The sequence below is a fragment of the Scyliorhinus torazame genome, chromosome 11 (genome assembly GCF_047496885.1).
Source record: "Scyliorhinus torazame isolate Kashiwa2021f chromosome 11, sScyTor2.1, whole genome shotgun sequence".
In the NCBI taxonomy this organism is placed as follows: domain Eukaryota; kingdom Metazoa; phylum Chordata; class Chondrichthyes; order Carcharhiniformes; family Scyliorhinidae; genus Scyliorhinus; species Scyliorhinus torazame.
Genome location: NC_092717.1, coordinates 43,435,699 through 43,462,468, shown reverse-complemented (window position 1 = coordinate 43,462,468; position 26,770 = coordinate 43,435,699). Strand labels below are relative to the sequence as shown.

Genomic DNA, 26,770 nt, shown 5'->3' with positions numbered 1-26,770 from the left:
AACATGAACCATAATAACTAGATCCTCCTTTCCATATTCTTCTTTAGCCATGATGTGATATCATGAATAATAGCAGAGGGCAGGCAGCACAACCATCAATGCCTATTTGCAACGGTAAAGAACACACTACCCCCATGATTATATTGTTTCCTCTTGCTACAACTTCCTTGTCACTCCCCCCCCCCCCCTCCCCACTTGAATGGCCTCATCTTCCATGGTGCTATTTTCAGATTTCCCATCCACTCTCCATTCTTCACCCTTATCCACTTGGTGCGGGATAAAGGAAAAGGCCAAAGCTCCTCCAGCATCACGACCAAATCTATTATGTCCAATTAGTCTTGAAAGAGGGAGGTGCTGTGCCTGCCAAAGTTAAATAACTCACGGTATATGGAGGCAGCAACTGATGGGTCTGAGCTGATAGCATCAGTAGATATGCAAGGTTGTCTGACTGGGCAGGCAACATAATAAGTTTGGTAGTGATGCAAGTCTGACTGTCAAGAAGTTCTGCTGGTTGAGTGAACATGTAGTCCATTGGACTTCCGGTGGCGGCCATGGAGTGAGTGAGCTCTGGCTCGAAGACATTGGTGTGGCCACTTTATGCCGAGCAGGAAAGCGGTGCAGAAGGTGTAGAGGGAGAGGTTCTCCCCAAGATGTATGTCTGCTGGCTACCGGACCCCACAAAAAACAGTCAAGAACCTGGCTAAGGATTTGGAGGGAACCAGTGGCGCAACGAGAATGGCAGAAGGGGAAGGGTCGGCGGCAGTGGGAAAGGCCCAGATGAGAAAGGCCCAGTTGATGGCCGTCATCAGAGATGAATTTCAACAGCAGAGGAAGAAGATGCATGGGGACTTGTCGAAGGCCATCGAGGGAGCAGTAGTAACTCTGTGAGGGTCGCTGGATCGAGTGGAAAAGTGCCTCGAGACACAAAGGGCGAAGATACGGGCAGTGGAGATGGTGGTGTCTGCCCAGAGAGACTGGATTTTGTCCCTGGAGGCGGAGGTGGGGGCTATGGGGGACCTGTGTAAGTCTCTGGTGAAGGTGGAGGAGCAAGAAAACAGGTCCAGGCGGCAGAACCTACAGATTGTGGGGTTGTCAGATGGTGTGGAAGGGATGAGCGCCACAAAATATATGTCAAGGATGTTGGCCAGGCTGGTGGAGCAAGGAGTTCTGGACAAGGCCCCAGAGGTGGACAGGGCCATAGGTCTTTAAGGCAGAGGCCAAGAACGGAGGAGTTGCCTCGGGCGGAGATTGTACAGATGCACAAATTCTTGGAGAAGGAAAAGATCTTGCGATGGGCCAGAGAGAAGTGAGACTGAGAATGGGAGGGGAACCGTTTCCGGATATATCAGGATATTGGTGTGGAGCTGACGAAGAGGCATGCAGCATTCAACAGGGCCAAGGCGGTGATGTACTGAAGGAAAATACGATTTGGGGTGCTGTACCCGGCAAAACTGTGGGTCACATTCGAAGGCAGGGAGTATTATTTCGAAGCGCCAGAAGAGGTGAGTGACTTTATAAAAGACCATAAATTGGCGTAGAACTGAGAGTTGGTGTGAGATGGAGAAGCTATAGCTGCAAAGGTTGGAGGATACAGTTGAGGCATGTTGCCAGAGGGTGGGGAGCTCTTTTCATCTTGCTTGTTGGTTGTTGTTATTGCATATTCTATTTTGGGGAGTTTCTAGTTCATAAGTTTGTACAGGGTTAGTGTAGGGTGAACACTACCTCCTCCTGCATGCGGATGAACTTGATTCAGTTCAAGGTAGTTCATAGGGTGCTTACGACTCGGGTAAGGGTGAGCGGGTTCTTTCATGGGATGGCAGTCAAGTGCGGGAAGTGCGGGCGATGGCCGACGAACCACGTTCTGGGGCTGTGAGAAGTTGGGGAGGTACTGGGAAGTGGTGTTTGGGACACTATCTAAGATTGTGGGGGTGAGGTCAGGCTGGACCCAATGGTGGTGTTGGGGTATCAGAAACGTTGGAGCTGATGGGAGGGGAAGGGGGCCAATGTTGTGGCCTTCACCTCTCTAATTACCCAGCGGAGAATCTTGTTGAATTGGAGAGCGGATACGCCGCGGGGGTGGCGGACGGGCTGGGAGACTTGTGTGACTTTCTTTGGTTGGAAAAGATCCGATTTCAGTTGAGGGGGTCGGAGGAGGGCTTTGCGGCACGGTGGAGGTCGTTCATGACAACGTTTGAGGAATTGTTCGTTGTGGGGAGGGGGGAAGAGTAAGGGGTACAATGGGAAACATTGTACAAGCTGTAGGTTATTGGGTGTGTTGTGTATGTTGCTGTTCTTCATACACGTTTGTACTAAAATACATTTTTTTAAAAAGAACATGTAGTGCATTGAGCAGTGTGAAAGATTTGTGGTGTGGAGGGTAGGAGATGTCATTTCAAAAAGGCATTGATTGATATTGGCCACCTGCATGAGGTCAACAGACATCTTGTGGCACAGCTGCCTTGGATCCAGTGCAGCCCTGGTTCTAAGCCTTCTGGGAAATATGGCCAAGTTACAAGAGACACTGTAGCCTGATGGGAAATGTGGCCAAGTAACAGAGATACTAAAGAAAGGTTTCTGGAGACTTTCTGGAAATGCAGTTTCTACAACAGGATGGAGGACAGCAGGAGGTCCCTAGCGTCAAAGGACATCGTCATCAGCTCAAGGATCCAGAAGAACAAAGTGTGGGAAAAAGGCTGAGGCCGGGTGAGAGATAAACAAGTGTGAAGAATAGGAGGCAATAAGTATTGGCAGTTGCTGTGATTTGACCAAACATCTGTATTTGCTAGAATCTGCCTGAACAATTGGATCTTGTTTCCTGGATCTGTGAAACACAACCTCAGCAGCCAGAGGTTCATAAAACTGACATCATCGAAGCTGAGAAAAGCTGAAAGAAATCATATAAAGAAGCAGGGATTCGAAGATTCATCAACGAAAACCCTGGGAACAACCATCACAGAAGATTATCCCAGATCAAGGGCTCCATGAAAGAATCCTTCGAGGATGGATGACATTTGAGTTTGATTCGTGAGTTGAGTAACAGTTATCACTTATTGAGCTAAAGATTGTGTTTTATTAAGGGGTAAGTGTTAGTTTGTGTGATATTAATTAACTGCATAAGAGTCTGTGTGACATATTTCATCTGAGTAAAGTAAACTTGATTCAAAAATATCTGTGTGAGTAGTTTGTGTGACGAGTCGCTTGTGACCCTCGTGCAGTAGGGGCAACACCAGGCACCAGAGTTACATCCCTGTCTACCTGCTCCAACTCAAAGAACCCCTCAGGAGCTTCTGGACCCTCATGGTTCTATGGCATCTCTCCTGCTCTTTTCCATCACTGACGCCTCCTGCGAACTTTCAGTGCTGCTAATAGGTCATTGGCCTACAATGTTAACTCTCTACGGATGCTAACCAAAAGTGATGTAGATTCACATGAAATAGGCTGGATATCTCAGATATGAGGCATATACTTTCCTGTCTGTTTGAAACTAAGAGGGAGTATTTTCACTGAATTACAATTAGTTGAATCAAATAATTTTGGTTAACCTTACAAACAAAGGAGTTTGCCACAGAATTTCTTGCAAATGCGAAGTTCTATTCAAATTCACACAGTGAGTTGCCAGTCATTTCCAGGTCATCTGGATAAGGATGACACAGATAACATGAATAAGGGTGACAAAGATGACATGATTGCCCACCAGAAAAAAGAATATGGAGAGCGCACACCCACTACCTCCTCCCCCGACACAAAGCACCATAAAGCGCATCGGAGCGGCTAAACGGAGGCCAAGTGGGACTTCCACCCTTCAATGTGGAGGGAATCCCGCTTTCTGGAGCTGCTGGCCAATCTGACTGCCTGGCTTAAAAACATAGGAACTAGGGACTGGGGTAGGCCATTTGGCCCTTCGAGACTGCTCCACCATTCAATATGATCATGGCTGATCCCCGATCTCAATGCCATATTTCCGCCTTCTCCCCAAGACCTTTGATATTGTTGAAATCTAAGAACAATTTATCTCCTTCTTGAATACCTTCAGTGAGCTGGCCTCCACAGCCATCTATGGTAGAGAGTTCCAAAGGTTCACCACCCTTTAAGTGAAGAGATTTTTCATCATCTCAGTCCTAAACGGTCTACCCCGTATCCTGAGACTGTGCCCTTGGTTCTAGATTCCCCAACCAGTGAAAACAAACTCCCTGCACCGAGTCTACCCTGCCCTGTTAGAATTTTATAAGTTTCACTCAAATCTACTCTCATCCTTCTCTTGAGTTCCAACAATCCCAGCAGTGCCAAGAACACACCAGTGGCAGCTGCCACGTCTGCAGTAGAAGAAGGTGCAGGTAAGTCTTGGGCAGCGAGGGTTTGGGCAGGTCAGGGAGGGAGGGGGACAGGGTGGGGGCTGGTTTAAGGCTGTGTAGCAAGTAGGATGTCTCACAGACCGATGATTTTGGGACCTGCCCCCCTACCCCACCTTATTATGGGGGTGAACTCATGAGTGGATGAGAAGTTGGTCAGCTGGGCTCCTGCCCTATTTTACATGTTCTCCCCCCCCCCCCCGCTTCAAAACACAACCTGTGGGGCCATGAAGAACACAGCCCCACATCTCTGATCCAGAGAAATATAATATACCACAGCCTCACACAATTCACAAATACAAGTTAGATGGCAATGAAGCCCCTCACTCACAGGAATTTTTTTAGAATGTATATATGAAGAGCCTAAATGCAGCAGCTGGTGAAACAATTGTGACAAAACCATATAATCAGATTGGAGCTGGAATCTATCTAGCCGCACAGCTGCGAACTGTCGCGAAATGCTTCATATTGTTTAAATGAGAAATATGGTGTGTTTTAATTTCATTTCCAAGCCTAGTTAGCTCAAGTCTTGGAACATCGATAACAATTATTATAGCTGTTTCCATGGCAACTGTATGTGGGGCACTTGCAGCTCAATCACACATTGTGCAAGAGTCAGAAAAACAAAAAGAACAAGGCTTCAGTGGTTTAATGCTTACAGAATGAGCAAGTAAAACCCACTCATTCGGGAAACGAAGGGCAGGGTTCTCCGGCCTTCCTGCGGCGCGTTTCTCAACGGGGGTCTTGCTCGCTTGTTGGCCGGCGACAGGATCCTCCGGTCCCCCCGCTGCCAATGTGATTTTCTATTTGAATCCACCCCACGCCGCCGAGATGCCCGCGGCAAGGGTGCGCCCTCGGCGGGACTGAAAGATCCTGCCGGTGTGAACAGCGGAAGATCTTGCCCATGGACCCGATGTTAACATCCCTCATGACAGGTGATAGATTACAAATTTCCACACAGGGTCTATCAACTGGTCATTTACACACCCATTAAATTAAGAGGTGGGACACTGCATTAACATATTTAAATCAGATTGTCAAAGTGCATTTGGGAGCCCTATTTAAATTTTAATATTTGCCAACCTGGTTCCCCATGGTTTAGAAAACCTGTCAACAAAACTGAGGCAAGAGCTACTAGCTCCAAAAGCTCTGCTTTTTACAGCACTCCTTGTGGGTCAGGAGCATTGTTTGCACTGCTCCCTCATGAATGCCTTTGACCTCACCTCTCTTCTTTCCTCTCACTCTGATCAGTGTCCTCAACCTCACAATCTCCAATCAGTAGGTCTCTCCTTCTTCACTACTGTTCTCTGTCTCCCAACACCCCCACAACCAAGCCATGATCAGCATCTTACAGCCGTTTGAGACCTTGCCCAAGCCTGACAATTTGGCAACCTGTTGGAAGTGAAATGGATGATTTTTTTTTTAGTTAAGTCCTTCCTTTAAATTTGGCATGGCCTATGTGTTCTCACCTTTGCTGGGTTTGCCTTCTCTTTAGCATACATAAATATTCAGACCCACATCTCTGCCTAGCTCTATGCCGTGTAACAGAATGATATCAAGACATTGTAATTTCAATACTTGAATAACTGAGAAAGAAATATAATTAAGGAGAACTTTTTAATTATTTAACAAAATTCATCGTGAAACAAAGGTATTTTCATCTTTCTTTTTACAAAGTTAACAGCAGGATTGATACTTCTATTTAAAGATTATTGATTACAATATTCATTGCTCAAAAGCTCAGAATATGAAAATCCAAAATGTTGCTAAATATAACAAAATATCTTCCAAATAAAAGTTTTTTAACTGCCTGGAATATTAGATATTATACTGCTGATTCTCAGCATGGAGTCAAAGAACAAGAGCGAGTTAAACATATTGCAAAGTTGGGGAAAGATAAATGAGTAGACAAGGAGCAAAATTTAACTAAAGGCCATCAAGATTGTTTCAGGGTTAATATTAAAATATACCACTATTCCTAACGTAGCAGTAACTTAGTATATTTCCCCCCAATGAAGATAGTTAGCCCAAGTAGACTGGAGGTTTCATTAATTTGCCTTCAATCTAAAGTTTGAAAGGGGCTTTTCTTTCTTAATTGAAAGGACTCTGTATTTTCAGCACACAGAGCATTATATTTAGTGGGATGGGTTACGCTGACACGTTAGTAGAGTTTCGGACAACCCAGAACTGTGATTTGCCCACAAACTGTAGAGTGTTCAGCACTGGACCTTCTCAGCCCAGTGCTACATTCAGGAGTAAATAAGGAAGCATCTCCAAATTTCTGTGATGCTCAACTTTAATGGATGTGAGCAGGTCAGAAATCATGAACCCAAAGCCAAAGAATAGGCTCAAACAAATTTTTAAACCCCCAGTTGTTTTGGATGGTCCTTCTAACGGGCTTAACGGGCAGCACGGTAGCACAAGTGGATAGCACTGTGGCTTCACAGCGCCAGGGTCCCAGGTTTGATTCCCCGCTGGGTCACTGTCTGTGCGGAGTCTGCACGTTCTCCCCGTGTCTGCGTGGGTTTCCTCCGGGTGCTCCAGTTTCCTCCCAAAGTCCAAAGACGTCCAGGTTAGGTGGATTGGCCATGATAAATTGCCCTTAGTGACCAAAAAGTTTAGGAGGAGTTATTGGGTTACAGGAATAGGGTGGAAGTGAGGGCTTAAGTGGGTCAGTGCAGACTCGATGGGCGAATGACCTCCTTCTGCACTGTATGTTCTATGTTCTGATATGTGGACTCTAGGCATGATTTTTGGTTACTGGAGATAGACTGTACTTATACTCTGATATTTACTTAAAACTTGTTTATTCAAACAACATCTAAACGGGTTAGAGTTAGCATGGTGCTCGCGAGTGTGGTGTATTCCAACCTCTTGGTGGAGTCTAACACATGACTAGCTGATGTCAGTAATACATCATCATGTATGTCATAAATTAGTATATCCATTCTGTTAACCCCTCACACACCTCGCCACAAATATGGGATATGATTTAACGTGCAAAAAACATATAGGGTACATATAGTCGGGTGTTTCTCAGTCCTGCAGCGCCGAGAACGTCTCCGCTATCTAACAGGACTCTACCGTTTTTTAGGCCTTGGTTGGGAATTCTACACCGGAGCCTCATTTACCTAATTTACTGCACTGGCGACCTGAGCTTGTGCAAGAAGATGATTCATGGATCGAGGCACCATTTTTAAATGCTGCCATGATTTTTCTTCTTTTTAAAAAATAAATTTAGTGTACCCAATTCATTTTTTCCAATTAAGGGGCAATTTAGCGTGGCCAATCCACCTATCATGCACATCTTTGGGTTGTGGGGGTGAAACCCACGCAGACACGGGGAGAATGTGCAAACTCCACATGGACAGCGACCCAGAGCCGGGTTTGAACCTGGGAGCTCGGCGCCGTGAGGCCTGCCATGATTTTTCAAGCCCCCTCAGGGATCCCACTGCAGCCTCCGGACATCCCACTGCCCCAACTTACGTCTTAGGGTAGAGGTCCAATGGCCTGTGAGACCCCTCAGGTGCCCCTACGCCTGGTCCAAGTTTGTGTGGACCAGTGCTGAATGGCGCCATGGCTAGGTCTCTCAGACGAGGCCGTTAGTTCCCGCGCTTCAGGAGAATCTGGCGTAGACAGATTTAAATGAGCCAAATGACTCACTTAAATATGTTAATCTGGATCTCAATCAACGAGGGCGAGATCCAGATTGTGCCGTTTTGCAAGATCCTGTTAGATCTTGCGAAGCATTCTGAGCATCGCAAATTAAATGGCCTCATCACGTCACCACATCGAGTGCAACAAGGCCATTAAATCACGTCCATGATGTCTACTTTTAAACAATATGGAATCATGTCTTTAATTATTAATATTGGTTTTGTGTAACTCCTTTTTTACAACTACAGATTCTACCCAACTCCAACTTCTACGCTTCCCCCTTGGGCAGTACGGTGGCACAATGGTGAGCACTGCTGCCTCACAGCACCAGGGACCCAGGGTCAATTGTGGCCATGGGTGACTGTCTGTGTGGAATTTGCACTTTCTCCTGTGACAGGCTGGGTTTCCTCCGGGTGCTCCGGTTTCCTCCCACAGTCCAAAGATGGGCAGGTTAGGTGGACTGGCCATGATAAATTACCCTTAGTGTCCAAAGATGTGTAAGTTAGGTGGGGTTACGGGGATAGGGTGGGGAAGTGGGCTTGGTGGCGTTGTGTTTCAGAGGATCTGTGCAGACTCAATGGGCCGAATTGCCTCCTTCTGCACTGTAGGGATTCTATGATTCTCTCTTAAGTCTCAATCCTCGGGGATTCACTCTCCCACAATAATCTGAGCTCTTAGGGAAGACATCTCGGCAATATATATCTGGAGAGCATCATCTTCAGTAGGGACACAATTTTGCAAAACTATTGGTAAGCAGAGTGAAGGTTTCAAGATTACTGAACTTTAAGGACAATGAGTCATTTTCAACAAAAGACTGACCCAAGAGATAAGACCTCTGGACTCCCTGAGACTAGAAGAGAAGATATCAGGACTCTCTGAGGAATTTGTTGCGAAGCATTGAGGGGGAAACCTTCAGAAGACGAATAATCTTCAACTCCAGTGAAAGCTCTCCCAGCATTTCATTCACAGTTGCATCGAAGTCGGAAAAGGTATTGAGGATTTGAGATTCCAATGAATGTAGGCGATGAAGGTAAAGAACACCATAATTCCAGTGAACTTTTCAGGAAAAGAAGAGACGATTTCCCGATGGTTTTTCAGAAGGAATGGCTACTTTCTGTAGGCAGCGGTAAGAGAGCCAAACTTTTCTTTAAGTTAGTTGTTCCACTTGGTCAATGTGAAGAATGGCTGACGGTATGGAGACAGGACAGCACCATCTTATGCCATGGAATGAATTTCAGCGACAAAATTAGGAGAAATATTCTGTAGATTAACTCTGAGACAAGTTTGCAGTACAGAATTGAAGAGGGCTGAAGATTCTGCCACAGCTTCTGTGCTGGCATACCATTGAACAGAAACAACTGGACCAGTCGTATAAATACTCTCACTACAGGAGCTCTGGAGGAAGACGATTTTCAGCTGTGACTGCAGTATGAGCTTCACTTGACTGTGGTAACAAATTCCACTTTCTCATCGTTCTTTGGTCAAGAAATTTCTTTTGACTTCCCTTTTGGATTTCTTGGTGACTCTCTGATATTGGTGGCCTCAATGTTGCTCTTATCCATTAGTGAAAACATTCTCTCTGAATCCACTCCATCAAAATCTTTCTTAATTTTAAATTCCTCTATTAGGTACCCCTCTAGCCTTCTATCTGCAACAGAAAGGGGCCGTCAATCCTTTTCTGATATAGATACCCACATAAAGCTTCATGGGGAGGCGTTGGAGCAGTGGTAGTGTCATTGGACTGGTAATCCAGAGATCCAGGGTAATGCTTTGGGTACCTGGGCTCGGTCCCAATATTGTGAAATAATAAATTGGGAATTAAAAGTCCCACGACAGTCATAATACCATTGTTCATTGTCATAAAATCTCATCTGGCTCACGAATGTCCTTTAGGGGAGGAGATCCTACCTGCTCTGGCCTACATGTTACTCCAGATCCACAGCAAAGTGGTTGACTCTTAAATGGCCTGGTAAGCCACTCAGCTCAAGGGCAACTAGTATTGGCAATAAATGCTTTCTACACTCTCTCCAGTGCCCCCATTTCCTTTTTTACAATTGCTGACCAGAACTGCATGGAGTACTCTGGTGTAGTCTACTCAACGTTCATATTTAACCTACTTCTTAATTCTATTGCTCTGGAAATAAAGCCATTTTCGTTTTTATGCACTTCCTAACCTGTGACATAAATTTTAGCGATTCATGTTTTTTTAATTCATTCTTGGGGAAGTGTTGCTGGCAAGTAATTGCCATATCCTATTTGCTTGAGAAGAAAGTGAAGTTCTTGAACGGCTATGGTCCATGTAATGTAGGTGCACCCACACTGGTGCTAGGTAGGGAGTTCTAGGAATTTAACCTAGCAACAGTGTGAAGGAACACCGATATATTTCCAATGGGGGATCGCCCGTGACTTGGAGGAGAAGTTGGAGGTGGAGATGTTCCCAGCTGTCTACTGTCCTTGTCCTTCTCGGAGATAGAGGTCATGGATTTGGAAGGTGTTGTTGAAAGCGATAGGCAAGTTGCAGCAGTGCACCTTGTAGATGGTACACCCTGCTGTCACTGTGTGTTAATGAAGGAGGGAAGGAATGTTTGAGGGCATGGATGGGATGTCCATCAAGTGGGCTGCTTTGTTTTCAATGGTGTCCAAGCTTTTTCAATGTTGTTGGAGCTGCACTCATTCAGGCAAGTGGACAGTATTCCATCACACTTCTGACTTGTGCTTTGTAGATTGCAGACAGGTTTTGGGGAGTCAGGATGACTTACCACAGAATTCCCAGTCTCTCAGCTGCTCCTGTAGTAAGAGTATTTATACGACTGGTCCAGTTATTTCTGTTCAATGGTAACCCCCAAGAATGTTGATGGTGCGGATTTCAACAGTGATAATGCCATTGAATGTCAAAGGGAGAGAGTTAGATGTTGTCATGTTGGATACCGCATGGCACTTATGTGATCAATTATCAGCATAAGTTTCAATGTTGCCCAGGTCTTGCTGCAATTGACACAGACTGCTTTAGTATCGGAGGAGTTGCAAATAGTACTGAACTCTGTGCAATCAGCAGCAAATATACCCACTTCTGACATAATGATGGAGGGAAGATAATTGATGAAGCAACTGAAGATGGTTAGGCTTGGGACATTATCCTGAGGAACTCCTGCACAGATATTTGAGGATTGTGAGGACTGGCCTCCACTAATCACAACCGTCTTCCTTTGTGCCAGGTATGACCCCAATCTGTGGAGAGATTTGCCCCTGATTCCCATTGACTTCAATTTTGCTCAGGTTCCTCAATGCCATGCTCAGTCAGATGCTGCATTGATGTCAAGCCAGATCACCTTTCTTCTGGAATTCAGCTTTTTTAGACCAAGGATAAGTGTGATGCCTGGAGCCGAATGGTCCTGGCAAGCATTCAGTACTACCTCTAACTCATCGGCTCATACAACGGTGGCAATAGATACTTGGCTTAAAAAATGTTTTTATTTGATTTTCTTTGAATATTTCTGTGCAATGTTTGTAAAAGTTTTGGAAATAGGAGCAAAAATGCTGTTTAAATGAGTAGAGACGAGGTCATGTGATGAATCATCCAGGAAATCGTCCAAGTAGAACTGGCAAGCTGACCGAACATTTACTACGAATTATATTCATAGTTTACTAAAATATACAGCGCAGAGAATTTTAAAATAATCGGGCTTCACAAAGAATAATTTGAATATTAGAAGTAGTACAGATATTTGGACATAAAAATAAAATCACAGTGCTATTTTTATTTTCTCAATGATCAAGTTATGTAACAAAAATAGGGCTGTGGACTGGAATTACGGTAAACAACAGCAGGAGCACAATGTTCCCATCTAGAGCCTGACGTTCTTCTTTACACTAATTTTAACAAAGAAATAAACTTGAGTGAAAATTGGAGGGGTGGAGGTGGGAGTGACACTAAATTCGTATTTAATTCTGCTTTCAGAATTCCAATCACACCAGAAACAGGAGACATAAATACATGAACTATAAGCACAGAACTGGTTTTTCAGTGCAAATAATCTTGTGCTGGTGGCTACACTGCACACGGTTTCCTCCCATTCCAACTACTTCATCTCTAATTGAAATGCATAATGTTGTGAATTATCTAGATAAAGTAGATAGGAAGGCCATATTTCCCTTGTTGGAGGGGTCCATAGCCAGGGGCATAGATTTAAAGTAAGGCAGCAGGTTTAGAGGGGGTTTAGAAGGAATTTGTTTTCAATTAGAGGATGATGGGGATCTGGAACGCACTGCGTGGAAGTTTATAAAGACAAAAAGCCTCAAAAGCATTTTAAAAGTATTTGGACATGCAATTGACATGCAGCAGCCTACAGGCTACGGACCAAAAGCTGATCTGGAAAGTATATGACGACATGAAAAGCTACATCAGCCAGCATACATACAATGGGCCAAATGGTCTCAATCCCTCCTGCGCAGATATTTGAGAATTGAGAGGACTGGCCTCCAATAACCACAAATGTTTTCCTTTGTGCCAGGTATGACCCCAATCTGTGGTGAGATTTCCCCCTGATTCCCATTGACTTCAATTTTGCTCAGGTTCCTCAATGCCATGCTCAGTCAGATGCTGCATTGATGTCAAGCCAGATCATCTAAGATCTTATGAATCCTTCTCAATATTTTGCTCTCATGTAGTAATATAGTTTCCCTTTGAAAGCACCTGAGCCGTTTTCCTCAATAACTTAATATGGCAGTGAGTTCCACATTCTAGTCACTCTGAGTGAAGAAATTTCACCTTATTTTCCGATTGGATTTATTGGTGATTATCCTGAAAATACCCCGTTTTGGATTTTCCTCACAAGTGGAAACATTGAGTTTCAATTTAAAAAAATGATTTAATGGGATTTGGGTGTCGCTGGCTCGGCCAGCATTTATTGCCCATCCCTATTTGCCCTTCAGAAGGGGGTGGTGAGCTCTCTTCTTGAACTGCTGCAGTCTATGTGGTGTAGGCACACCCCCAGTGCTGTTAGGGAGGGAGTTCCAAAAGTTTGACCCAGCAACACGGTAGCACAGTGGTTAACACTGTTGTTTCACAGCGTCAGGGTCCCAGGTTTGATTCCCGCTTGGGTCACTGTCTGTGCGGAGTCTGCACTTCTCCGCGTGGGTTTCCTCCGGGTGCTCCGGTTTTCTCCCACAAGTCCCGAAAGACTTGCTTGTTAGGTGAATTAAACATTCTAAATTCTCCCTCTGTGTACCCGAACAGGCGCTGAAATGTGGCGACTAGGGGATTTTCACAATAACTTCATTGCAGTGTTAATGTAAGCCTACTTGTGACAATAATAAAGATTATTATTATGAAGGAATGGCAAAATAGTTCCATGTCAGGATGGTGTGCGGCTTGGAGGGCACTTGCAGGTGGTGGTGTTCCCATGCATCTCCTGCCCTTCTCCCTCAACCTAGTAGAGATTGTGGTTTTGCAAAGTGCTGTCAAAGGAACCTTAGTGAGTTGCTGTAGTGCATATTGTAGATGGAACATTTGCTACCACTGCTGGTCGGTTGATGGAGGCAGCGAATGTTGAAGGTGGTGGATAAGACATCAAGGAACTGGGTTGCTTTGTCCTGGATGATGCCAAGTCACTTGAGCATTGTTAGAGTTTCACTCATCCCCAAGCAAGCGGAGAGTATTCCATCACACCCATGACTTATGCCTTGTAGATGGTGGACAGGATTTCGGGAGTCAGAAGGTGAATGCCAACAGAATTGCTAGCCTCTGGTCTGTTTTTATGGCCAGCATATTTCCAGTTCAGTTTTTGGTCAATGGTAACCCTCAGGATGGTGGATGTCCATGTTAGTGTGGAGTCAGGGGGATTTAAAATGACAGGCAGAACCAAATTCCAGGATTCCTGCCCCCAATCCTATCATGTGTGTTTATGGTCCTACGATAAAAGTGCGAGTAATGATCTTATACTCAGCAGTTCTGGCCTCGGCTGCTCAATTGCGGCGATGGGCATTTTGGACCATCCATATTTTTATTTAGTCAATCTCGCTTTATTAGGAAATATGGTTAAGGCACATTAGAGGATTCGTGAACCATGGGGGAAGCCGTTGTCTGGAGTCAGGAATCTTCCAACAGTAATGTTTACAAGGTCTTTCTGCCTTAAACTTCACAATTAGATGCTGTAAGGCAAGTTAAATATATTTCAATGCAGTGATGGATCATAGGGCTCTATCCTTAAAAGGTAAACAATCATTAAATTGACCAACATTGTGTAAGTGTTCACATGCATTAGATTACTTTATCCACTGGATAAAGGGCTCTTCTGTATTGAACATTATTGAGAATCTGACTTTAATGTATCATGTGGATACTGTTCTTTAATATTCAGATTGATTTAATGTCCAGAGGTCCGTTGAGCCTTTGAAACACTCTTCCAATATTCACTAAGACAGAATTCATGAGCCCTATAATAACACTGGCAAGTCTTTAAAAAGAAAATGATCAAAATAAAAACAGGCATTCAAAAAATGCCCCTCTTACAAACTCATAAAACTGTTAATCAAAAAAGCTAATCATACCCACATTACAAAATAGCTTTAGGCATCTTAATACCTCAGAACTTGCCAAATAAACAAACAAACATTAGAAAATTTTCTAGGAAAGGCAAAGTTGTTATAAGTACATTAAATTGTTCAGCAAACAAAGTGAAAAGTCCCTTACAACAGAGTAGACAACCTTTACAAGACTGAATCCATTAATAGGTTTGGAACTCAACCAAGCATTCATATTGGAATTTTATTGCACAGCTGTTACAACAAAGGCTCTAAAAATAAACCATAAGATATCGAAGCAGAATTAGGCCATTCAGCTCATCAAGCCTGCTCTGCCATTCAGTCATGGCTGATATGTTTCTCATCTCTATTCTCCTGAATAGGTATATCGTGAATAGTTCTGGTCCCAATGGACCTACCTCGTATTGAGTTGATCTTTTCTCTACACCTTGCTACAACTGTAACATTATATTCTGCAGTCTCTCCTTCCTTCCCTATGTACGGTATGCATTGTTTGTTCAGCATGCAAGAAACAATACTTTTCATTGTATACCAATACATGTGACAATAATAAATCAAATCAAAAAAAAAAAAAATCAGGCCAACCGACCTATAATTTCCTGTCTTCTGCCTCCCTCCCTTCTTAATACATTGAAACCTTTTAAGCAGGCTGAACAGATGGCTTCCCTGTCGATAAAAGAGTCATCCATCTGTGAGGAACAGTTTGTGTGATTGTAGCAATACGCTGGAGTACATTGTGCCGATAATATATGTGGCAGCCACAGTATGCCATGGTGGAATGGGCAAATGGTGTGTATAGTTACAAGGACCACTTATGGCCTCACCCCACTGCTGCTGGTATTAACTCAATGGTGGTTAAGTGGCTTAACATGCCAGGAGCAAAACAAGGAAATCCTGCTGTGTTGGCTTTCAGGCTTGCAGTGGTATAGTGGGGAGGGGGTCATCAAAGGTACTCAGAGTCTAACTGAGGGAACTGGCATTAGGAAGGGGTGGAGACTGAAAGGCACCCACCCCTGCCATTGCTGCCATCTCCCACTCACCTCCCACTCAACCACTTTGCAAGCCCGTTACCATAACACTCACCTTGCCTGGGATTGAGCAGCCATCCTAAGCCTTGGTGAGTGTTGTACCACCAGCGGCCATCAGCTCCCTGATGCTGCTACCATTGAATTAATGAGTTTTGGCTCTGACTCTGATTGGCTTCACCTCTTGTTGGGCCGGGCTTCCACCTCCACAGTCCTTAATATCAAGGGAAGGCTGGTCTGTCAGGTGTTTAATTGTCACCCCATGTGGCGGGCCTTCTTGAAAGAAGGCAATGCGGTGTTCTCACTGGATCTCCAGTTGCCGGCCATGCCCCTTGTCATCTCCATAAGGCATAGGAGCAGAATTAGGCCACTCGGCCCATCGAGTCTGCTCCGCCATTCAATCATGGCTGATATTTTTCTCATCCCCATTCTCCTGCCTTCTCCCCATAAACCCTGATCCCCTGATTAATCAATAACCTATCTATCTCTGGCTTAAAGACTCTCAGTGATTTGGCCTCCACAGCCTTCTGCGGCAAAGAGTTCCACAGATTCACCACCCTCTGGCTGAAGAAATTGCTCCTCATCTCAATTTTAAAGGATCGTCCCTTCAGTCCGAGGCTGTGCCCTTGGGTTCTAGTCTCTCCTATTGGTGGAAACATCCTTTCCACATCCATTCTATCCAGGCCTCGCAGTGTCCTGTAAGTTTCAATAAGATCCCCACTCATCATTCTAAACTCCAATGACTACAGACCCAGAGTCCTCAATCGCTCCTCATATGACAAGCTCTTCATTCCAGGGATCTTTCTTGTGAACCTCCTCTGGACCCTTTCCAAGGCCAGCACATCCTTCCTTAGATATGGGGTTCACAACAGCTCACAATAGTCCAAGTGGGGTCTGACCAGAGCCTTATACAGCCTCACAAGTACATCTGGCCGCTCTTGTATTCTAGCCCTCTTGACATGAATGCTAACATTGCATTTGCCTTCTTTTGTGAGGGCCATGAAAAATCCAACATGGGATTGTAGAGTCAAACAGAAAGTAACCTTATTTACAATAATATGTACACAGCAGCAGTAGTAGTTTACCATTGCTTCCTGCTCTAGCTGGTACCACACTGGCCAGCTCTATTTATGCAACTGCTAGTGATTGCCCCGTTCCCCCTCCCCCTCATTGGGAGAGCTTACACTCCCCCAAGAATCATGGGATAACCAATTGCCCTAGCCAATAGGATTTAGGCAGGTTATACACCTTCCTAACTGCCGATTGACCCTGCACGTTAACCTTAAGAGAATCTTGAACGAGGACTCCTAAGTCCCTTTGTGCTTCTGATTTCCTTAGCCTTTTCCCATTTAGAAAATAGTCTATGTCTCCATTCTTCCTGCAACAGTGCATAACCTCATACTTTTCCACATTGTATTCCATCTGCCACTTCTTTGCCCACTCTCCTAGCCTGTCCAAGTCCTTCTGCATCCTCCCGCTTTTTCAATTCTACCTGTCCCCCTGCATATCTTTCTAACATCTGCAACTTGGCAATGGTGCCCTCAGTTTCTTCTTCCAGATCGTTAATGTATATTGTGAAAAGTTGTAGTCCCAACACCAACCCCTGAGGCACACCACTAGTCACTGGCTGCCACCCAGAAAAAGACCCCTTTACCCCATTCTCTGCCTTCTGGAATCTGGAAGTCAGCAAATCCTCTATCCATGGCAGTATCTTACCCTTAACACCATGGGCTCTTAAGGTATTTAACAGCCTCCTATATGGCACCTTGTCAAAGACCTCCACAAGATTCCGCCCAAAGTCTCAATGCACTTTACAGCCAAGTAAATACTTTTTAAGTGTAGTCACCGCTTTAATGGAAGAAATGTGACAGCCAATTTGCACACAGCTTTCCAGTCCCTCAGGCAGAAATGTGATAACGAGCAGAAAATCTGTTTTTATGATATTGATTGAGAATTAAATATTGGTTGAGGCACCGAGATAACTCCCCTGCTCTTCTTTAAAATAATGTGGGATATTTTACATGCACTTATGTGTCCAAAGAGTGCCTTGGTTTACCATATAATCCTGCCCATGCACTCCTCCCTCACTACTTCGCTGGAGTGTCGGCTATGATTTTTGAACTCAAGTACTTGAGTTCGACTTGAACCCAGAACATACTAATTCAGGAGAGAGAACTGACAACAGCGCTCTGTTGACTCTCACATCTCTCTATTATGTCATTTGTCAGCCCAGGTCTGAATGGCATTTGGGCCTTTATAGAGTGGTATGGACTGCTTCAATATTAGGGCATTTATGAATGCAACGCAACACCGGAACGTAGGAAATAAGAGTAGAAGTAGGCCATTCAGCCCCCCAAGCCTATTCAGATATTCAACTGGGTTATAGCTTATCTTCTACCTCAACACCATCTTCACATAGCCCTTGATATCTTCAACACTTAAAAATCTTTCAGTTTCTGACTGAGTATACCGAATAACTGAGCCTTCACATTCCTCTGGGGTAAAGAAATCCATAGATTCACCATCCTCTGAGAGAAGAAAATTTTCTTCACTTTACTCTGAAATGGTAGCTCTTATTTTCAGACTGTGTCCCAGGTTCTACAGCCCTTCCATCCTGCAGCCAGGGGAAGCAGCATGGAATCAACAGTGTGCAAACCCAATCATGACCTAATGACAAAGTGATAGTTATCATTGAAGCAGCTGAAGATGATTAAGTTCCAAACTTTAAATAATGTCCTGGAGGTGTGATGACTAGCCACTGAGAACTAGTTTAGCTCACTTTGCCTAGACATCTGATTCGTGATGCAGAACGAGGTTAGCAGCGCAGGCTCAATTCCTGTACCGGCTGAGGTTATTCATGAAGGCCCGCCTTCTCAACCTTGCCCGTCGCCTGAGGTGTGGTGATCCTCAGGTTAAATCACCCACCACAAGTCAGCTCTCCCACTCAAAGAGGAAAAACAGTCCATAGTCATCTGGGACTATGGCGACTTTAACTTTTACTTCACATCATCATAACAGCACCATGACCATAGGACTGCATAGATTCTAGAATAAGGCCCATCGTCAGCTTCAAGGAGCAACTGAGAATTTTAGCTCCAGAAGACTGCCAGAACTCTATTCATGCCAGAAACGCAAAAGTTCCTGCTGCATCTTCATTTCATCAATTTTATATCAATCCAACAATTGTGCATAGAATACCTATCACAAAGGTTGATACAACAGGCTAAATGTTCTACCTCTGGTCCAAAGGACATTTATGTGCATGCTCATTTTGAAGCTTTCCTCATGCTACTGAAGTCCAAACATTTGTTTTAAATAGACTGCTATTTTTGCACATGGATCTGCTGCAATGGTAGGTTCAGATGGGTGAACAGAATGCATATCATGATCTGGCCTTCAGCGGTTGGGGAATTAATCGTTTTGTCACTTTTCTCACAAAATCATATGGTTATGGGTAGGGTGGGTGGGGTGGGGGAAGAGGGGGTGGTAGGATGGTGAATATGCTGCTATTTACAATGACAATTGTGTAGCACAGGCTGAATGGACCAGAGGATCTCTTCCTGCTTCATTTCCTATATGTCTTTTCCCTGCAGAGGACAGGTCCCTTGATATGAATATTTGTAGTTTCTAGCAAACAATCCGTTTGCAAAGATAATTTGAAATCAGGAAGCAAATCACTTTGGGTTATGTACTTTTCAATGTCAATCACTAGATCACCTATTCCATATAGTCATTTCACCCTCTCAACAGTTATCCTAGTTGATTAGAAAACCATGTTCTGAGGTAGCTTTAAAATGCATGGTAAGAGTGGAAACGATGTCTTCTTGCTTTATGCTGAAATTTTTGCCACTAAAAATATATCAAAGTACACGTTTAAGATCTGGTGATTTTTCTACAAATGTGTTGGTTTATAGAGGTAAACTGTGAACTGCTCCATGATCTTTAGCAACTGGATATTTTAAAAAATGATGATCCAAAACTTTTAATAATCACCTTACATTCAAAGGGGAGAGAGAGTACTTGAATATCAAATATCAACTGCTACATGTGACAATCAGCAGGAAAGGCAGCAACAGCTAACAGGAACTCAAGGAGCAAAGGGAGTTTGTCACTACATTAAATACCTAACTATCACACAGATAAAGGAGCTACCTAGGTCCACACATAAGAAGAAAGGATAATCCTTTGAGAATTAACTATAAGACTATCTATCTATATCAGGGGGAGTGGATAAATTTTACCTGACATCATTTTCAGAGGAGCTCCTTTGTAAATCCTCTTTTTTCCTTTGCCTTGTCCCTGTCTCTTCCTCACATTCCTCTTGCTCACTTTGTTCTTCCTCACATTCCTCTTGCTCACTTTGTCCTTCCTCACATTCCTCTTGCTCACATTCCTCTTGCTCATTTTCTTTTTGCTCACATTCCTCTTTCTCACATTCTTCTTCCTTTGGCTGGTCTTCTTCCCCCAAGTCCTGATTTTCTTCTTTATCTTCATTTTGTGTTATCTCTTCCCCCCCTCCTTCGTCCTTTTCCCCCTCTTCTTCCTTTCCCCCGTCTTCTTCCTTTTCCCCCTCTTCTTCCTTTTCCCCCTTTTCTTCCTCTACTTCTGCCTCCAACTCAGCTTCTTCCCCCTCCCCTTCTTCCCCTCCCTCTTTTTTTTCTTCTAATGCTTTTGACCTCCTGTAGGTCGCAACACAAAAGTAATGAAAGCATGCAAAAAGAAAACAAAATGAAGTTAGTTACAATTAAAGGAATAAAAGATTGCCAAGCACAATGAGAAGAATGGAAATAATCAGTAAACACAAATCTAACGTGAAGAAACATTGACAAGTATAAAATCGCAAACAACAATTTAAATGAAGTGACTGATTGTAAAGTACAGTCATTTCTGTAATTCTTACATGAGATCTAAGCACTTGTTGCACTTTATAAAATTATAGTGCAACAAAAACATGAGGCGTTATATACAAATATACAAAACACAAACCAACTATTGTCTGGCAGTGCTGATGCATCTGAACTGGAATTTTGCTTTTGATCCTTAATGGGTTAATTTTTCATTCATACAACCATTTTAATTAAAGATTTGAGCAATTTTCATTCGATCCATCTGAAGGCAAAGTTTTGAATGAATTGATCTCACTCTCATTGTAGACAGCAACTGATTTGCATTCCTTCAGCAGGAAGCACGCACTGCCAGGTGACAACTTGCATGGTCAAGATGAAAATATACTCCATCGACCTTCATTTCTATTTTTGCTTTGATCCTTAAATATTTTTTACTTGCATGTGTTTTGTGTACCGCTGTTCAATAATATTATAAAGCAAGCCAGAAAAAGTTAATAGTTAACAAAGATTTATTTTTTCAAAGAATTATTAGAAATAATGTCTCACAGCAATTGAACTTTGCTCCGTTCAGGGAGCAACCACCTGACCAGCAAGTGACGGTGGAAGGACGGATGTACCTGCAAATCATCCCACTGATTTGCAGTTCTTTAGGAAAGAAGTTGCGCACCTACTGCAAAGTGCTCACTGACATTGAGGAATAGGAGGTGCTTATGAGCTGTTTTGAACTTACTTTCCTACAACCTATTCAATATTTACTGTAGTTATGAATTATAATATAGAGAGAGTGTACCAAATTTGGGGAGACATTATGGTTGAGTTGAAGAAGTAGCAGTTTACTCAAGTGAATGCCTTCTTATGCTGTTGGTTTATCTGCCGTGTCCACAGTAATACCACATATGCACTTTCCGAAGAATAATTACTCTCCACAGCTTCTGAGCAGCTCTTCCCAGTCTAGTTTTTCCATATGGTTTTACAAGTATTTCTCAGGGAAGGCGTGCGGCACAGATTCATTGGTCAGATGAAGCAGAAGCGTCAGCAAAAACTGCCTCTTACATTTGTGGACCTCCTAATAATATGATATCACTTGGGCAACTTAGTAAGTAACCACAGGGTTGGTGGGAAATGAGGAAGTCTTATATTAAGGCCATGGGCAAATCAGTCAACATGTTACTTTTGTCAGCAGACAGCTTTTGGAACTAATTTCTTTTAAAAAAAATTTCAATTCAATTTTTTTTCCAATTAAGGGGCAAATTAGCGTGGACAATCCACCTAGCTTGCACATCTTTGGGGGTGTGGGGGCGAAACCCACGCAAATACGGGGAGAATGTGCAAACTCCTCACGTCGGTGACCCAGAGCCGGGATCGAACCTGGGACCTCAGCGCCGTGAGGTCGCAGTGCTAACCCACTGCACCACCGTGCTGCCCTAGCTTTTGGAACTAATTGAGATGTTTTATGTCTGTTCAAAATCTGTGATGATACTTCAAGCACTTAATGCAAAAAATGTTCTCCTTCACTACTTATTTTGTATCTTTTCCTGATGAACACTTGTTGGCAAGGTTAGTTTGATTTAGAAATTGCTTGATGATTGTCATCTACAGGGAAGAAACAGAAAATACTGGATGTATAAAGCAGAGCTCTCAGTGTCTGATAAAGAGAAAATTAATTGATTCATGTCTTACGGGAAGTGGCTCAATTGGCACCACAAACATATACCTTAAATATTAACCTGACCTTTCCTCTTTTCAGATGTTGATTGAATCTGCTGTGCATTTCCAAATGTCCTATATTTGCACTTCAACTGTTAGACTCTGGTGTATCAGGTACATGAAGATGTATGCTAACCTCTTAGCAGTTTGGAGGGTTCATGTCAACTGAAGCAGCTTAGGCTTCTTCTATTGTGTGCCGTGACCCATCTGGTCGCAGCAGTACGAATAAGGACAATGCACAGTGAGCAGCTTCATCCTATGCCCTAACCTTAACACCAAGTTAAGGGAACTTTACAAGTTTGAAATGTCAATGCTATATAATATTAAACAGCAAACTGAACACAAAAGACATCTCAAATGAAAAAAGAATGTCCCATCTCATCAATCAAACTATTTAAATTTGAAACAGATTGATAGAACTGTGTTCTGTGTAATGTGCCACTGTCACTGGGTCTCACCTGATCTTTCTGGTTGTCCGAGGATGCTCAGATTGCACAGACATGTAGCTTGTACTGCTCATTCTCGAAGCACTGCTCGTCCTTGACACAGCAGACACGTCACTCACATCGCTGTCTGATGACTTGTTGGAGATATTGTCTGACCCTCGATGAGAGTCCCGTCCGAGCCGATGCTGTAGGACAAGAAAAAGCAAACCATTAGGGATGGTACTCAAGGATAAAAGTGCAGCATATTAAAACAAATCTGAACAAACACTCGATGAAAAGGTGCTTTAAAAGGAAACGTGATCCTAATTTTATAAATCAAAACGTGTGCTTGATTTGCTGATTGCTGTATATGAAATGTTCACAGCGCTGTGTTTTTTACGCTATGTGGTACTACTTTCAGTGAGTTTAATAGAGGGCTGGATTGATGTAGCCCGAGGACAAGGTGAGCAGGAAGCACCTCTCTGCAGTAGTCCACCCAGGACATTTTAAACCCAAATCTCTTGTACATGCAAAGCATCAGTCATCTACCCAAACCTGATGAGACGAGCTACCTGATGACAAGGGGAACCCACTGCTCTGATCCCAATGGAATAATCTCTAGTATTAAGGAAGGGGGTGACCAAGGAGTGGAGGATAGATTCAGACTAGAGGAGACCCTTGTCACCCGCATGATGTCAGAGAAGCAGTCAAGCACTTTCCAAATATTGCAAAAAGAGAAAGAAAATAACTATAACTTCCTGGGCCTCTACTAGCACTAACTCCTATTCCCATTTGATTTGGTCTAGAGAGGAGGTCAAAATGGTTTCCCATTTCATGGCTCAGGTTAGTATTTCAGGCACCAGCCACATTATTGGGAGCCCAGCCTGCATATTTAAAAAAACGTGTTGCCTTCTCGGGATATTCTGTTCCTGTGCTATAAAGTGCAGTTTGAATTTTTTGCCCGCGCATGCCAGGGCGAGGGAAATAAATAATGGGCCCCGGTGCTTCTCCTGTTTCCGGGCGCCGTGTCCTCCCCTATAAGCCTCGACAACTTCCTTGAATGTCTTTGCAATGCATTTTGGATCTTATAGAATAGTGCAGCACAGAAGGAGGCCATTTCAGTTCATTGAGTTTGTGGCAGTTCTTTCAAAGAATAATCCAGTCAGTCCTATGACACCCCTGCACCACACTCTTTCACAATTTTCTTTTTCCAAGTATTTACCCAATTTCTTTTTGAACAGCAATTGGAACCTGCGTCCACCTCAATATCAGCGAGGGAGCACATTCCAAAGCTTAACCCCTCTTCTGTTTCTCATTTCGTCGCTTCTGCTTCTTTTGCCGATCAACTTCAACAAAAGTAAATCTGGGTCTTCAAATTACTGATACTTCAGCCATGGAAAAAGTTTATATGTATTCTATCTAAACCCTTCATATTTGTATATGCTTCTAGCAAATCCCCTCAGGCTTCTTGGTTCTAAGGGGAACAACCTAAGATTCTCTGTAATCCTTCATTCCTGGAGCTATTCTATTAAATCTCTTCTGAAGCCTCTGCAAAATGGTCACATCCTTCTGGTGCCCAAAATTGGGAACCAAAGTCACAGTGGGATTTCATTTGAGTTCTGAAAGACATCTAGGCTTTTGTACTCTATGCCTCTTTTATAAAGTCCATCAGAAGCGCAGCTTTCAGTATAATACACTTTACAACCACGGTTTTGTCAGACAATTACATATAATTTGGCCATTTATATTATGCAACCAACTCCGTTGGCCCTGGCCCTTTGCAATATCCAGCCAGCAACATCCAAAAGACTTGAACCTCACAAGCACTGCAAACAACAATCCCATGTAAAAATAAGAATCTTGTGAAGTGCAGTAATTGGTGCATGCCTTCTGGTTTCACTTCCAAGTTTAAAAATGGCACAAACGTTCCAGTAAATTAACACCAAACAATTCAACTTCAATAATGTGCTATTTCTATTCACACAAGTGGGCTTTCTGAACAGCAGAATTACACTTTGCACTGAGTGATATATATTTTCTCATTTTAATTTGAAACTGGCTACACCTGCAAATGCCCAGCATGGCGTCTATAATGGCAAAGTACTGCAGATGCTGGGAGTCTGAAAGATAGAAATTATTGCACATACTCAACAGACCAAGCAGCATCTGTGGAGAAAGAAACAGAATCAATGCTTCAGGTTCATGATCTGACAAAGGGTCACTGACCTGTTTCTCTTTGTACGGGTGCCATTAGGTGTGCTGAGTATTTCCAACACTTCCTGTTTTTACCTGAAACAAAGTAACCCCTTTTGTCAACCCTCCAAAAACCTCTCATTCCCCTTCAACAAAAAATCCAGCAGCAGCTGCCTTACACCTGGTTTGGCGCAACATTAAACATGATTTAAAAAAAAAATTAAAATAAGAAAACACAAACAACTTACTGACCAAAAAGAAAATTCAGTCAAAACAATAAATTGCTCATTTAAAAAATGTGTAATTAATAAAAACTACTGTGAAAAAGTGTCAAGCAGCAAAGTTAACTCATAAAATTTATTTCGCTTTTTTGCTGAAGAAGCCGAGCAAGAGCGAGAGACAGACAAGGTCCCAGTCCCTGGTCACCAGGGTCAAGATAAGGGGTTGGGTGTAACTGAAACTGACCTTCCATTCGCCCCTGGTTGTGCACACCCTGAGCTTGCTTCGGCAGAATCCGTATGAAAATGGGGGTCAGAAACAAGTTGTCTTTCAGCCTCAGTTTTCTACCTCATCCAGATTTAGAAAATAACTGTAAGCTAGGACCATTTCTGAGTCGCGACTATGCTCAAATCACTGGTGACTTGGAAACTATGGGCTGAATTTTCTGTTTGGAAGGCCAAGTGTTCCCACCGGAGCTAACCAGTGTGCGATTCGCATTTCCGTTGGGGACGCTGTTCGTTCTGTGATTCAGGACATGCAAATAGGCCAACATTCTGCCAGCGAGAATTGGAAGAAATTCCCGGGCCAGTGGGCGGTGTTACTACTGGGGCTGGAATTGGCGCTAAAGAGCCTGACAAGCTTGAGCTGCTTTCAAGCACTCCACTCACCTCACACTCATTGCAGCCATGACAAAGGCTCAGAGAGGACCTGCCTCCCAATTTCGGGAGTCTGAAGTAGACCCACTGCTGGGTCTCTTCCCTAGGGTGGGCCGCAGACTCAAGCCTGCCCTCCTGAACAGCACCCTGGAGGAGGTGGCAAAGGCAGTTGTGTTGCCAGCCTCACCAGGAGGAAACAGCTCATGATCATGAGGGGTGGGGCTCACTCATGAGGCCTTTTCCCTGAGAGGGGCAGTGTGCCAGGGAGGGTTCCAAAGGCCATGGTGCAGGTGTCCTTTGGTCGGGGTGAGCTCTGCTAATTCCCTGCACCCTCTGCAGTGGGGCTGCACTTCTGAGGAGTTCACTGAGGAGTGCCAACACCTGATGAGGCACTGATTGCACAGGGCCACTGTAAGGATCTTGTTAAATCCTTGCCTGTTCCGTGTTTCTTTTCTTCTTAAATTCCTGTCATGCAACATGACAGACATTTGGTTTTGAGCTGAAATCCCCCAACTGCAAGCTGCTATTTGGACTGATCCAGCAGACTCTCAATTCAGTATGTTCTGTGGCATAGCCCGTGATGTCATTTTGATGGACTTTGTTAGCAATCAATCTGTTCCATTGCAATCCCGGGGCTAAGCAGATTCTCAATGCGGATTGGTGCTTTTTACTTGTTCTCTACCCGATCGCAATTCTCACTGCCAGTGGCAGGAAGTGGAGGATTCAGCTCCATACTACTTGAATTACAACATTAAACAACAAGCTTCAAGAAGATCTTTCCATGCTCTCCCATTGTGCTTAAGTTATTCTTGTTTTTCTGTCTCAAGACATTTCCTTTCCTACATTCTCCAGTACTTTGTTAATACTGCTTATACACATATCAAAAGTCAACCATTTACAGCATTATAATATATTAAAATACAATATAATTTAAAAACTTCCAATTGCACTGGCACACCTGTCGGGTAGATAAACCTGGAGGCGGCCAAATAGGATGTGGTGTCCCGGGACTCCATTGAATTAGGGAAAACAGCTGGGTTTCAGAGTTGAGCGCGCCGTTCATTCAGTACGGTCTGTGGATATGGCTGCCTGCCGCTTGCACAAAGGGGTGGTGCTACTGGTAAACCAAATGCTGGCAGTTGACCCCAG

General features: G+C 43.7%; 1 protein-coding gene across 32 annotated transcripts in view; it reads right to left on the bottom strand.

The window, feature by feature from the left end:
• Positions 1-26,770, bottom strand: part of rims2a (regulating synaptic membrane exocytosis 2a) — a 1,580,193-nt gene that overhangs the window by 235,217 nt on the left and 1,318,206 nt on the right. For all 32 annotated transcript variants that reach the window (XM_072467178.1, XM_072467182.1, XM_072467181.1 and 29 more), the window contains one exon: positions 22,587-22,759. In XM_072467178.1, the coding sequence (XP_072323279.1) occupies positions 22,587-22,759 (173 nt within the window). The remainder of the gene's footprint in view (positions 1-22,586; positions 22,760-26,770) is intronic.